Source organism: Syngnathus scovelli, chromosome 19 (assembly GCF_024217435.2).
Source record: "Syngnathus scovelli strain Florida chromosome 19, RoL_Ssco_1.2, whole genome shotgun sequence".
Lineage (NCBI taxonomy): Eukaryota > Metazoa > Chordata > Actinopteri > Syngnathiformes > Syngnathidae > Syngnathus > Syngnathus scovelli.
In genome coordinates this window covers 7,209,440-7,221,638 of record NC_090865.1, presented here as the reverse complement: position 1 = coordinate 7,221,638, position 12,199 = coordinate 7,209,440, and the positions used below count along the sequence as shown (strand labels likewise).

The window sequence follows — 12,199 nt, the reverse complement described above, 5'->3', positions numbered from 1 at the left end:
AAGTGCAACGATTAAGCAACTCAAAGATTAAGGGACTCCAGATTAAATCTAAAGTCTCTTGAAAATGGACTGATTTAGAGAACTCAGTAAACTTGAAATTGGCCAAATCCTTTGATTTTGGAAAGTAATGATCAAGGTTTTCTCACTGATAGAACTGACAGTGCATCCAAATTGTCTCAATGGTCTTATTGTATGATTTGGAAGTAATCATAATACAAAATAATGTTAACAAATGCAACATTTTATTTTCAAAATGAAAATGTGTTTTAAGCAAAGACAGCATTGATGGGAAATGGGGACAAAGTCTCAAAGGTACGGCGGAAAGCGATTAGCAACGCTTTTATTGGCCTGCAAGCTAGTGAGAGAAGCTTGTTATGACATGTGACCTTTGACAAACGTAAAAAGGAAACAAAATCACACAGCACTGCGGTCTGGCATCTGCGTGCATGTGCTACATGGAGGGACGAGTTAAAGCAGGACGCAGTCGGCGTCTTTTTCTCTTCTCCTTGCCCCTCCTGGCTGTGCCCCCTGACCTCTGGCCTCTGACCTCTGAAAGTCACCAGAATGTATGGTAACTGACACATGACAACTACTTGACTGACATGTAAATTGTGGCCAAAACATGACTGATTCGAAACCAGGCTTCACTTCCAAAACATGGCTAAAACATAACTAGCAAGTGCCTGAGTCAAGCTGGAAACATACAAGATGGCTAAACCACATCTCAAGGATGACCTCAAAGTCTGAAAAGAGACGAAAGCATGAGCGTGCGTGTCGTCGTGTTCACCTGCAAGGCCGCTTGCTGCGCTCCTTCTTGTTGTTGTTGTCGTTGGTACTCTTCCTGTTGCAACTGCCGGGCCAGCTCCAGGTCGCCGAGCGGTCCCGAGGCCCCCCCGCCGCTCTCCTGCTGCAGCGACACCGCCACCAGATAGTCCTGAAGCACGCACAAACACATTTGAAATATCGGAACCAAGTCTAGCACGTTTGTCAAGCGTGTGTTAATGAGTGCAGAACATGACGGCGAGACTGATAAATTGTACTTGCTACCTGGTCGATTTGGCGCTGCTGCCGTTGGTCGCAGGGCGGCGGGGGGCCACCGGGGGGCGGGGGCACCACCGCCTCCTTCCGAGGAGGATGACACAAGCGGAAGTCGGAGTCGCAGAAGTTCCCGTCCCCTTCCACGTTGTGCAGAGACTCCCATACAAGGCCCTCCTCGCGCAGGAAGCCCTGGTCCGTCACCAGCAGGTACAAGTGGCCCTGATGGGCAAAGCGGCCGCCTTGGTCTGAAGGGCCCTGCCACTGGGACCAGGCCCACATTTGCTACGAGACCGCGGGGGCCCACGAGGACAACGGCACGACCCAACAGTGAGGAAGAAAGCGCGTCTGAAACTCGATGGGCGGATGAGCGCAGTCAGTTTCAATTCAGGCTGCTTATTTTGCGCTTCTCTTCATTAATGGTGTCACTTCTTTGGCTATGTGGCAAATGTGCCAGTGTCACACCATTCCAGCAGCTGTGTTTTTGCAGGGGCGCGTCAAAGTGGAGTCTGCCTTTGCCTTGTGCCGACCGCAAGCGGAAGGTGAGTATGTGCGTGTGGCGCCACCTTGTGTTTCATCATGGTACTGAAGTGGTTGTTCCTGAAGAAGACGCACATTTCTCCCTCTTTGGCGGCGGCGTTGAGCTCGCACAGGCCGTGATAGGACAGCTGAGTTGCTGTTGTCTCCAGGAAGTGCTCAGCCACCAGACCTGCGCACATGCACGCAACACGGAATTGAATGTACTCGCTTCGCTCAACTGCATAGCAATGTATTGGAAATAGCAAACTTGATGCATGACATCCATGATCAAAATATGCATCCAACTGACAAGAATGCAAACGCTGATTTCAGCCATCTCCAGCGTTTGTTTTGCGTGCCAAGGGTGAACTCACGTCACCTTCTCGTGTCACCGCGTTACCTTCGCTGACTTGTGCGCTGTCGGCCGAGTGTTTGCAGTCGATGATCTTCTCCACGAGTTGGTTGTAGCTCAGCTTGCCAACGGCAGCCACCATCTCCGGACTCTGTGCGCACGGGCACAGGTACAACTGTCAGAGCGCGTGAACGCAGACGGTTTCGGGCGGGGCTCATCACCTGGGGGTCCACCAGCCATCCATGGTAGAGCGGGATGTCAAGGAGGTCAAAAACGATGCACTCTGGTGTATACTCAAAGTCAGTGACGGAGGTGAAGCGAACGTTGACGTCCAGACCCGTCGAGAGTTTGGGCAGCACCGCCATGGCATCGCCCATGTTCTGAAATGTCGCGGCCACATCGGGACTCAGGCGTTTGGTCTGGCCATTGATAGTCTCGTCTTTCCATTAGTTCTGCCTGGTGTTTTTGCCACGCTAGCAAGTAAAAATGTGTGCGTGTCTACCTGTTGAAAGTTGAGCCGCATCCCGTCTGTCTTTTCTCTGGGTGTAACCGACAGCACACACTCACCTGCGCATGCATGCAACACAGGTTATGCAATGGACGAGGGCATGATGATGTCATGGCGACATGGTGGGCAGCAGCTTACCCAAGTGAGCCATCAGGTCCTCTGTGGTGACAACTTCAGTGTGAGCCGGGAGCTTTGCCTAGAAAGGCGTGCACGTCAAGACATGCGCGCATTGCTTTATTTAGGAAAGGGGGCGGGGCAGTACCTTCCAGCGAAGGAAGAGGATGTTCATGATGGCCAGCAGGGGGCAGGGTCCGTTGTCGCTCTGAGTGACGATGGGCGTCTTCTTCTCCTTCCAGGTGATCCACTTGACCAGGTAATACGAGGCTTCGGCGGGAGCGTCGGCGAGCGCGTCGATAGGAGCAGCGACAAGAGCGTCGGCAGGAGCGTCAGCGGGCGCGTCGGCGCCCCCTTCAGACAGGAGGACAATTTCAGGCCCACCTCGATTATCCTGCTGTGTCACAGGGTCATTGATGTGAGCAAGCTTCACCTGCCACCTGCTCGTCACCCTTCAGACACGGCAGCTCATTGCTCGGGGAGCTTCCCTCCGCCCCTGCCGCCAAGAACGACGAAAACACGTCGTCCGCCTCCCGAGACCCCACCGTGGCTGCCGTCGTCCCCTCCGAGAAACTCAAACCAATAACGGAGAAGGATGGAGAGTCGCCGGAATCTTGCAGCTCCTCCAAATTGTCGGCCATCGCCACAGACAAACTCCGTACCGCCTCCGCTTCGGGACCTGCGGCCACACGCGCATACCTCAATATTGGAAGATATACGGGACAAACCGGACTGGCATTGGAGCGAAACACAAGTGGGTAGACGGGGCTGAAATGGCACACAAACAAGACTGGTATTGGACTAAATACGTCTGCAATGTTGACTGAAACATGACTCAAAGACAGTACTGAATAATGACAAAAGATGACTAAGACACGGCTGGACTATCATAAAAATTCGAGCGAAAGACAATTGTCACTGGCAAGAGGCTCAAGCATGATTGAGTGAGGCATCAGCCAAACATGGCGGAAATATGAGCGAAGCAGATAGCGTGGTCGAAGGTGACTGCGGAAACGAGTGCAGCTCACCTGTGACTCCATTCTCCGGCAGGTCTTGCTCTGTCTCGTTGCGCGTCGGTCCGTTGTCAGACGCCCCTTCCTCCCGCTCGACGCAAGGGCCGTCATTCCCGCCGCTCTTCGGCTGGCTGGTGACCTTTGACTCCACCGTCGATGCATCCACGTCTGCCGCCGTCTTTGAGGCGGACATGTTGCTGTGATATTGATGATGATGATGCTGATGATGCGGCGTCAGTTCAAAGCGTGACTCAGCACATGGTGTCCTCACGAGTCACTGTCAATCACTCGCAGCGCTGACAGGGTCCGAAGAAGAAGATGAAGAAAAGGGCGTCTAAGTGTCAGACACAACAAAGGTGGAAATTCATTGGTGATCACAAACATACGCTACATCACATATGCTGCAGCCACAAAAACCAAAAACAAATCCGTGCCGGCCTGTGTCGACAGTGGAACAATCGTACCTACGCTGCACGCAACATGATGTCACAAAGCAGAGGCGGTGGAATTCGCACACTTCCTGCAGCTGAAGACAAAAAGCAAACCATTAAAAACATCTTTTGCAATGAAAGCCTCTAACCAACAGATGATCAATGATGTGAAACACTTAAGAGTTGCATTTTGTTGCGTGACAAGTGCAAGTGCGGAGAGGCGTTCAAGAGATTTAAAACTTTTTCCACCAACAATCACCTTCCCAAAAACATTAAGTTCTCCAAAAAACCCTATCATGACTAACAATGAAATGCAATTTTGTCGTGGACCCAAGTGTTTCTCAAAAACGAGCTCGCCCAGCCCTACTTGCGATTGTATAAAGTATATTTGCTACTGTAAGCAATTGGTCTTTGATAAAAGATGTGATTAAAACAGGTCGCCGTAGTATTTCAAAGCCTTGCCCTTGCACACTTTATTCAAAGAGTTGGACACTGCCGTTTTTGTTTTGCAATTTACATATTAGCTAGAGACAAAACATGCGACAACTATCGTTTATGCTGGCAAATTTATCAATTGTGTGCACAGAGAGCAGCGTATGAGCGCGTACTTGTACTCACAGCCTCCCAACCGACTCGAGTTTCAGAAACAGCTTTACGCCAATTAAAGCAGAGCTAGCTTAACTCCTCATGCTAACTGTCGCGTCATACAATCACAAACGGTGACGTCATAGTTTTAGCCAGGCTAACTCGTTAGCTTGTTGGCAAGACGACGGGAACATATGTTTAACTACTTGGTGGCTAAAAAAATTCTCGATTCTCACTCAACACGAGAAGTGTAAACCACACGAGTCTTTGTGTCTCTTCACAAACTCGTGCTAGTAAACTGTCACAATTCGGACAACCTTTGACGTTTTGCCGTGATACCATCGCCTCTTAACGTGAGGCTAACTATCGCTTGCACGCCTTACAAATAAACGAATGAAAGCAGTGAGTGCAGATTTGTTACCTTTTGGCGAGCTCACGCAGCTGTAACGTTACTTTGTTGATAGTTGCTCAGTGGGGCGGAGCTTGGCTTTTTACGACGTTGATGCCAGACTGGATTTCATCGAACCTTTCGCAGAATACTTTATTTCATAAACAATCTCGATTGCAATATCCAGCGAAAAGAAGACCCTTACGCGACATTGTTATTCCTCCTTCACGTAGAGTGGCAGGAGGGGGGCGAATGAGTCAGCAGGTGGCAGCACTTGCTTGTCACTTTTTTCTTCTTCTTCGTTTTGTTTTACGGCGGGAGGTGCATTACCGACACCTACTGTGTTGAAGTGTAGGCCAGAGTAACTACCTTCCCATTACAAGGGGTCCTCGGTTTACGAGGTCGATCCGTTCCCTTGTATGCGATGTAAACTAAATTTCGGTGTAAGTCGGAACGATAATAAAACAGTAATAATAGTAATAAAATGAAACAGTACAGTAATAAAAATAATTAAATAAGTAATAAAATAAAAATATCACAAAAATTATAACCCCAGATGACGCGACAGTTCAAAACGGCGGACGTATACCATGTGAGTGGGTAACGCCGTCTTCCTCGGTCCACGGCCTCTTTTATTCTTTCTTTTATTATTTTATTCTTATTCTTCCGCTTCGTGCATCAACTCGTTCCCGCGTGCGTTACAAATCTTAGGACGCCTTTACAACGCTTATGATGCAAAACCTTTTAGGTCGAAAAAAGGCTTAAATGTAGGAGATGGAATACAAAAAAATAATATAAACAGTATAAAAAAAATAATATATGAGACGTGTGTCGTAAACACGAAACAGCGTAACTCGAGTAAGTCGTAAACCGTGGACCCCCTGTACAAGCTTTGCAAGGAACCGAGGAAGACAAATGTTCGTTGCCCATGTTAGCGACAATGTTAGTTTCAACATTAGCTTCCAAATGTAGCTTCAGTGTTTGCCTCAAGATTGCCTTCAATGTAAGGTGCCTCCAAGCACTTTGCAGATATGCGCACATGAAGCGAGAAGATTAAATTCAATACACGCGAAAATGTGGGTTGGATTAACGTCACAACTTTCTTAACTTACTCTTTATTTTAGAATCTCCAAATACAAACAATTTGGGCAGACGTTGTCCGAGAAGAGTGCAGTTGAAACAGCAACAAGAAAAAAAAAAAAAAAAAGAACGAAAACATGATAAGCAACAAATGCCTGTTTCGGTGCGTCGTCACGCTAAGGTGACGCGTTGTCCCGGTTGGAATGTTTGCGCAGCAGTCCTGCCTCCCGAAAATGCCTCGTACCTGCAAACGTAAGAGGACAATATATTTTGTTGTGCGTATCACGCGGCAAGTTGTGCGCTACCCACAGTGTCGTGTATCGGCTCCAGTCGTCCTTGCTAAGCGACGGCCTGGTGGTGTCCAGAGCAGCAAGCGAGTGGCAGCGACGCAGCAGGAAGCCCGGCTGGCTTAAGCTGGAGTGTGTACGCACACGCTCCCCCTAAAGACAGATTTTTTTAGAGCGCAAGCAAATGCAATGCATGTCGTGGACGGCTTGCTCACGTTGGCTCGGCGGTGGTTGAGCTTGATGCAGGCCACCTCCCGCTGGAGACGCTGCAGCTCCTCGTCGCTGAGCTCCCGGAAGCCGCTCTGGAGGGAAGCCATGGCGAGGGGAGTCAGGGAGAAACTGCACTCGGGGGTCGGACTGTCCGAGTCATGTTCGGAGACGTGCTGGGGGAAAAGAAAAAGTTCACTTTTTAGCCTCTTGCAATTGAGCACCATCGGACATCCATATCCTACATACACTGTCTTCGACAGACTCGAAGGAGCTTCCGAAGTAGAGCCTCCAGGCGTCGCCGCCCTTTTGGTGGTGACTTTTGTCCGACACCAGAAGGTCGGCAGGCTCCAGGCTCACGTAGCCGTCTCCCTCGCCGTCGTCCGCCAGATCGTCGGAACCACTGCTGTTGTTGGGGAATATCATGGAAGACAGGCTCATGTCGCACGTAGTCTCCGGGCCGGCGTTTAGCGCTTCCAGCTGGGCGTTGTAGAGCAGCGCTTTCAGGTCGGCGCCGGTAAAGCCGTGGGTCTGCGCCGCCAGCTCCTCCAGGTCCACGTCGGGGGCCAAGGGGACACCAGCGCTCAGAATCTTCAGGATGGCCAAGCGGTCCTCCTGCCGGACGACAAGGTTTTGAGATGGCCTGTAAAACTTCCTGCGACATCATCAGACCTCGCCGGGCGGAGGGCAGTAGAGCGACTTGTCTAGTCGGCCTGGACGCAGCAGAGCCTGGTCGATGAGGTCCGGACGACTGGTGGCGGCCAGCACGTAAACACCTGAAAGACAAACATGGTGCCATGAGGAGATGCCACTCTGGCACACGCAACTAGTTTGGGTTTCACCACTCCCACATACACACCTTGCAAGCCCTCGGCGCCATCCAGTAGAGTGAGCAGCTGGTTGACGACACGGTCGGTCACGCCGGTGCTGTCGTGACCCCTCTTGGGTGCCAACGAATCAAACTCATCAAAAAAGACCACGCAAGGCTTGGCCGCCTCAGCCCTGTTCCGAGAAAAGCAGTGATTACAAAAAAGAAGAGTCCAGTGATAGAGTCATGATGATTTACAGTTTCCTCAATATTTTTGCTTACAACAACCAACTTAAAGGAGGTATAGTTATGACAACAAAAAATGGTGGAATGAGAGGAACGACGAGCACTCATCACCTTTGGAAAACATCTCGCACCGCCTGCTCGCTTCCGCCGATGTATTTACTCAGAAGCTCTGGACCCTGAAACACACACACACGCGCACACAATGGCATACGTGAATGAACATACAAATAAAGACACAGCAACAATGCACAATTGCTCCATTTCATCCATGTTGCTCTTATTATTCATTGTATGTGCCTTCTTGCTTTTACTTTTTGCATTGTTTACTTGAATGTTTTGTTGTCCGTGGACCTATATAATATATCATAATATAATATATATAATATAATTTTGATCTCTTTGTGTGTCTTGATGTGAAGAAATTGACAATAAAGCAGACTTTGACTGAACTCTAACAAAAAATGAATTCAATGTTCAAACCATGTGGTGATGCAGTGGCTTCAAACTTTTCTTTGGTTTGTCTGCTCACACGTACTTTGATGCTGATGAAGTTCATGCCACTGTCTTTGACGACGGCATGGGCCAGCAGCGTCTTTCCTGTGCCCGGCGCGCCATACAACAGGATTCCTGAGCGATGGCGGATGGGAAGCTTGGAGAACAGGACGGGATACTGAAAGGCAACGCAGCCATGAGCGCCCCTCAAAATAGCCACTTGCGTGTCCTTTGGATGACCTTGGCGGGAAGCAAAATGGTGTCCATCAACTGCTGCTGCACTTGCGTCAGTCCCCCCACCGTCTCCAGCCCCCCTCCGCTGGGACAATGGAGGTCTGCCCCCCACCTGGAGGGCGGGATGAAGTCATCAAATGCCTCTGCAAAGTCCTGACGCGACAGAGGCTCATCTGCAAAAAAAACAGCACGGGCTCAAATGACTCAAGTAGGCGGGATCCGAGCGAGCCAGTAACACCTTCAAAGTTACCGAAGCTGTCATTTTGTTGTTGACGTGCCGCGTTAGTGTGGAGGGCTCGCTCTAACAGCAGCTGGAGATCTTGAGGCAGGTAGCCCTCTGTCTCCTTGGCAACAGCGGCCAGGTCCACATACTGAGAATCCGGCTGGGACGGGCCGCACCTCGTTCGGATGGCATGAAAGAGGATGTCTGCTCTCTGGGTCTACACATTCACACACACATAACAGATTGGACTTTTTTTTTCTGACATTGTGTGTGCCAATATACAGATCAGTCATCTGTGGACCTTGTCAGGCGGTTGGATGTGAACGAAGGCCTGGAAGAAGTGTGTTCCTTGCACTTGCGTGAGCGTGCCGTGTAAAGAGCATTTGCTCTCACTGGTCGCTATCAAGCACATCAGCGTGTCCTCCTCCATCATCTCGTTGACGAGGTCCAACAAGCCTACGACGACCGCAACACCAAATCATACGAGGTTCCATCTGACAGCAAGAAGAACGCCGCGGACATACTTTGCGCCACGTGCAGGTACAGCAGCGCCTCTGGGCCGTGCTCGTGTTCAGGCGTGGTCGGCGCCCGGCTCACGTGGTCCAAGTCGTCCAGGAGGACCACGGAGGGCTGCTTCCATTCTGCCTGCGTGAAAACGTCCCGCAGCGTCTGGCGGATGCTCTCCACCCTTTTGCCTAGGAAAACAAAGTTGGGACACAAATGTAAAAATAAAAAATTGGTCCTATGCTGTGCTACGACGGACAGGCTACCTTGTAACTTTTTGCAATCCAAAACTTCCACGTGCGCGTCCAGCTCATCTGCAGCTTTTCTGCAGAGGGCGCGGGACAGGGTGCTCTTTCCGCTGCCCTACGGAAAGACACCCAGCTACTATTGAACGAGTTCACTTTCATGTTGCTCGGATGCTTTCTTTTTTACAACCACATGACGTAATCTCACCTGCGCGCCGGTGATGAGCAGCGCTCCACCTTTGAGTCCTCGTCCAATGACTCCCAGCAGTTCTCTGCCCAACGGAGTCGCCAGCAGACTAAATGAGATGAACTCAAAACCTTGTCGGCTGAGCTCGTCCACACCGCTGAAGACGAGAGACGTGGACAATTATGTTTTGAAAGCAAGAGTTGGAAAATACGGGCTGACGCTCTGTCCTGCTCACCCGAGACAACCTAAAGAGGGCAGATCTTGTTTTGGCGGGTCCGCTTGAGCAGCGGGTGCGGATGCTGGTTCCCGGACTACCTAGATGTGAGACGCGATGTGTGAGATGAACTTGGAATGAATCCGTGTGGAACAAAACAAGGAGTCAACCTTGATGTGCTTCTTCTGTAAGACGGAAGGTGAGAGCAGAAACAGCTGGTCGGGCGCTTCGCTCTCAGCTTCTGGTTTTAGCACCGTGACAGCAAACTCCAACTTGTCTGGAAGGAAAAGACCCACGTGGTCAGGTGCCTTGCAACTGAAACGACCCAAAAAAATGACATGTAAGCAGGCGGTTATCAAAGACACTCGGATGTGAATCACCGTCGGTGGCGTCTATGAGGACGGAGCCGACTCGTGGCGTCAAGCAGGCCAAAGATGGGTGAGTCTGGCTGTGCAGCCAATCAAGGAAGGCCGTCTGGACGGCCTCCTCCTCAGACTCCTCCGCCTCCATCTGAGGAGGAAGACATTTTGGGAAAATGCCATAAAAAATGACATGAAGAGCCAGACATCAGTTTGAAACGCACCAATGCTGTTAGAGGCTGGAGTTGAATGAAGGTCGCCACTTTGACGGTGGACTTGACCGGCTTTATTCTCACGGCTGAATGTGGGAGGATGTTGAGCCTGACAGACAAGGCTGGAGGAATCTGTGGCGCAAAGGAAAATCATCGTGTCAAAGCAGAGAAAATCTTGGATGAGTGCAATTGCATTTTTTCCGTCTTACCCAGACTCGACCGGTGTGGATGTCTCCCTCCGTGCGTCGTCTTTGCATATCGCTCCCGTGGCACACCAAGCGCACAACCGTGGCCTCTCGTCCTTTCGCCTCCTCTGAGCTCTTCTTCTTCTCTAAGTTAGCTCGCTCCGTGGGCGAAAGCACTTTGGACAGCAGCCCGTACGTCAGCTCCGGCCGAACTTCGGCGATGTGGAAATCCGACAAATGGCTCAACGGGAAGACGTGAAGCACGCCGGGTGCCACGTGGCCGGCGGCGGCCAGAGACGGAGGCGGTGCGCCGCATACTCTGTAGAGGGCGTCGGCAAGCAAGGCGGGGACGTCTGGTACTGATGGGAGCTCTTTAAGCGGGGCACTCGCGCCATTTGTCACGTAGCCAAACAGACTTTCCCAGTCCGTTACGCCGCCACATTGCTGAGAGGGGGCTGCAGGTGTGGGCAGTGGTGCCGAGTGGAAGCGGGGAGGCCCTTCAGGGCGTCTGGCGTGCTCCTTGAGCGTCACCGCGAGTTCCGTGAAGGTCTCCAGGCGACCATAAGGAACCGAAGGCGACAGGGATGCTGCAAGAAAAGGGGCTAAGCTTGAAAACGTACTTACAGGAAGACATCGAAAGTCCAACAAAATGTCCAACATGCAAAATGCACAGTATCGCATTTTATACCTATTTGGATGTAAATGACTGTGTGGCCATCTACCCATACGGGAAAAACAGCACCTGGGAACACCACTCGAATTTGATCCAAAAGCTTCTGCTCCAGTGCACCACTATGGAGCTCCTGGAAATATCAGGACATATGAAGGACACATGCAATTATTTTTGTCTCTCTCAAGTCAGGCGAGAACATACTAAGATCTCCCAGTCGTCAGCCGAGAGTGGCTCCGCAAACACTCGATGTACCGACGACACCTGTTGACAGGCCCTCAAGAACCCCTGAGGAACACAACCAGCGAGTAAACCAGGCGCGGCGGCACAACAACAGACGGACTTTTACCTCCTGTCCGTCCTGCAGGCCCAGCTTCTCTGCCAGGTGTCTGCACAGCTCCACGCGGTGGTCGTCCAAGCCGCAGGAGCTGTGGCTCACAGTCCAGCTGAGGAAGGCTGGAGGGCTGTCATGGCTGCTGAAAAACTCCAAGGCCTGGTTCTAAGACAAAAGTCACTGACGTCATGCTGGAGGACAGAAAGCAGGAGACAATAATAATAACATGGACCAATTAGTGCTGGTTAATGTGTCTCTTTTTTCTTCGAATCATATCTAATTTTTTTCTTCATTTGTGTTTGACATCATGTTAGCATTTCTAAAAACGTGTCATAGACTCGTTTCTCAAATGAGCTTCAAAATTTTCAAATTTAAAGCAATTCAAGAATTCATTCACTCACATTCCAAAGTCCACAAACGCGGCTAACTGTTGCTAGCTTACCTCGTTCAGTGACAGATGGGAAATTAACTTAGCGGGTACATGGAGGAAGCAGTTTTTAGCGTTGATAAACACAACCGTCACCGGGTGGATGCCGCTATACATTTTGCGGCCTCACACATTCACTTTAACATACAAACGTGACGCCTGGCCTGCATAGGTACTCAACAATCGAGGAACGCCCATCGATGCGCTCTGACAGCGATTGGTTTCAAAGTAAAAACGGATGTGGGGTTTATTTTTCAAAATAAAACTTCAAACGCCTTACCACTTCCGAAAAGGAAAGAGCTTTAATTTGAAGTTCAAACAATTGGATGTGGGTTCTGGA

The 12,199-nt window shown here is 50.5% G+C and overlaps 2 protein-coding genes across 7 annotated transcripts; both read right to left on the bottom strand.

The window, feature by feature from the left end:
* Positions 1 to 220: 220 nt before the first annotated feature.
* Positions 221 to 5,230, bottom strand: mindy1 (MINDY lysine 48 deubiquitinase 1). 5 transcript variants are annotated; one of them, XM_049751811.2, is made up of 13 exons: positions 4,979 to 5,230; positions 4,006 to 4,067; positions 3,557 to 3,875; positions 2,962 to 3,207; positions 2,677 to 2,882; positions 2,553 to 2,610; positions 2,409 to 2,473; positions 2,128 to 2,286; positions 1,955 to 2,057; positions 1,602 to 1,744; positions 1,045 to 1,257; positions 788 to 934; positions 221 to 549 (listed from the first exon to the last, which is right to left on the bottom strand). In XM_049751811.2, exons 3-13 carry the CDS (start codon positions 3,732 to 3,734, stop codon positions 469 to 471), a joined length of 1,599 nt encoding a protein of 532 aa, XP_049607768.1. In that variant the 5' UTR covers positions 3,735 to 3,875; positions 4,006 to 4,067; positions 4,979 to 5,230; the 3' UTR covers positions 221 to 468. The 5 variants fall into 5 exon arrangements, with proteins under 5 accessions (XP_049607768.1, XP_049607772.1, XP_049607770.1 ...); XM_049751815.2 differs by having other exon boundaries at positions 1,048 to 1,257; positions 4,979 to 5,229; XM_049751813.2 differs by lacking the exon at positions 4,979 to 5,230 and adding an exon at positions 4,581 to 4,908.
* Positions 5,231 to 6,044: 814 nt separating this feature from the next.
* Positions 6,045 to 12,082, bottom strand: pex1 (peroxisomal biogenesis factor 1). 2 transcript variants are annotated; one of them, XM_049751725.1, is made up of 23 exons: positions 11,875 to 12,082; positions 11,448 to 11,597; positions 11,303 to 11,386; positions 11,117 to 11,231; positions 10,453 to 11,015; positions 10,256 to 10,375; positions 10,053 to 10,182; positions 9,843 to 9,949; positions 9,694 to 9,773; positions 9,480 to 9,615; positions 9,293 to 9,389; positions 9,047 to 9,217; positions 8,824 to 8,978; positions 8,550 to 8,739; positions 8,306 to 8,472; positions 8,109 to 8,243; positions 7,685 to 7,749; positions 7,379 to 7,521; positions 7,192 to 7,295; positions 6,769 to 7,134; positions 6,528 to 6,695; positions 6,335 to 6,465; positions 6,045 to 6,269 (listed from the first exon to the last, which is right to left on the bottom strand). In XM_049751725.1, the coding sequence occupies exons 1-23, from the start codon at positions 11,974 to 11,976 to the stop codon at positions 6,197 to 6,199; spliced, it is 3,552 nt and encodes a 1,183-aa protein (XP_049607682.1). In that variant the 5' UTR covers positions 11,977 to 12,082; the 3' UTR covers positions 6,045 to 6,196. The 2 variants fall into 2 exon arrangements, with proteins under 2 accessions (XP_049607682.1, XP_049607681.1); XM_049751724.1 differs by having other exon boundaries at positions 6,045 to 6,465.
* Between the last annotated feature and the right edge of the window lie 117 nt (positions 12,083 to 12,199).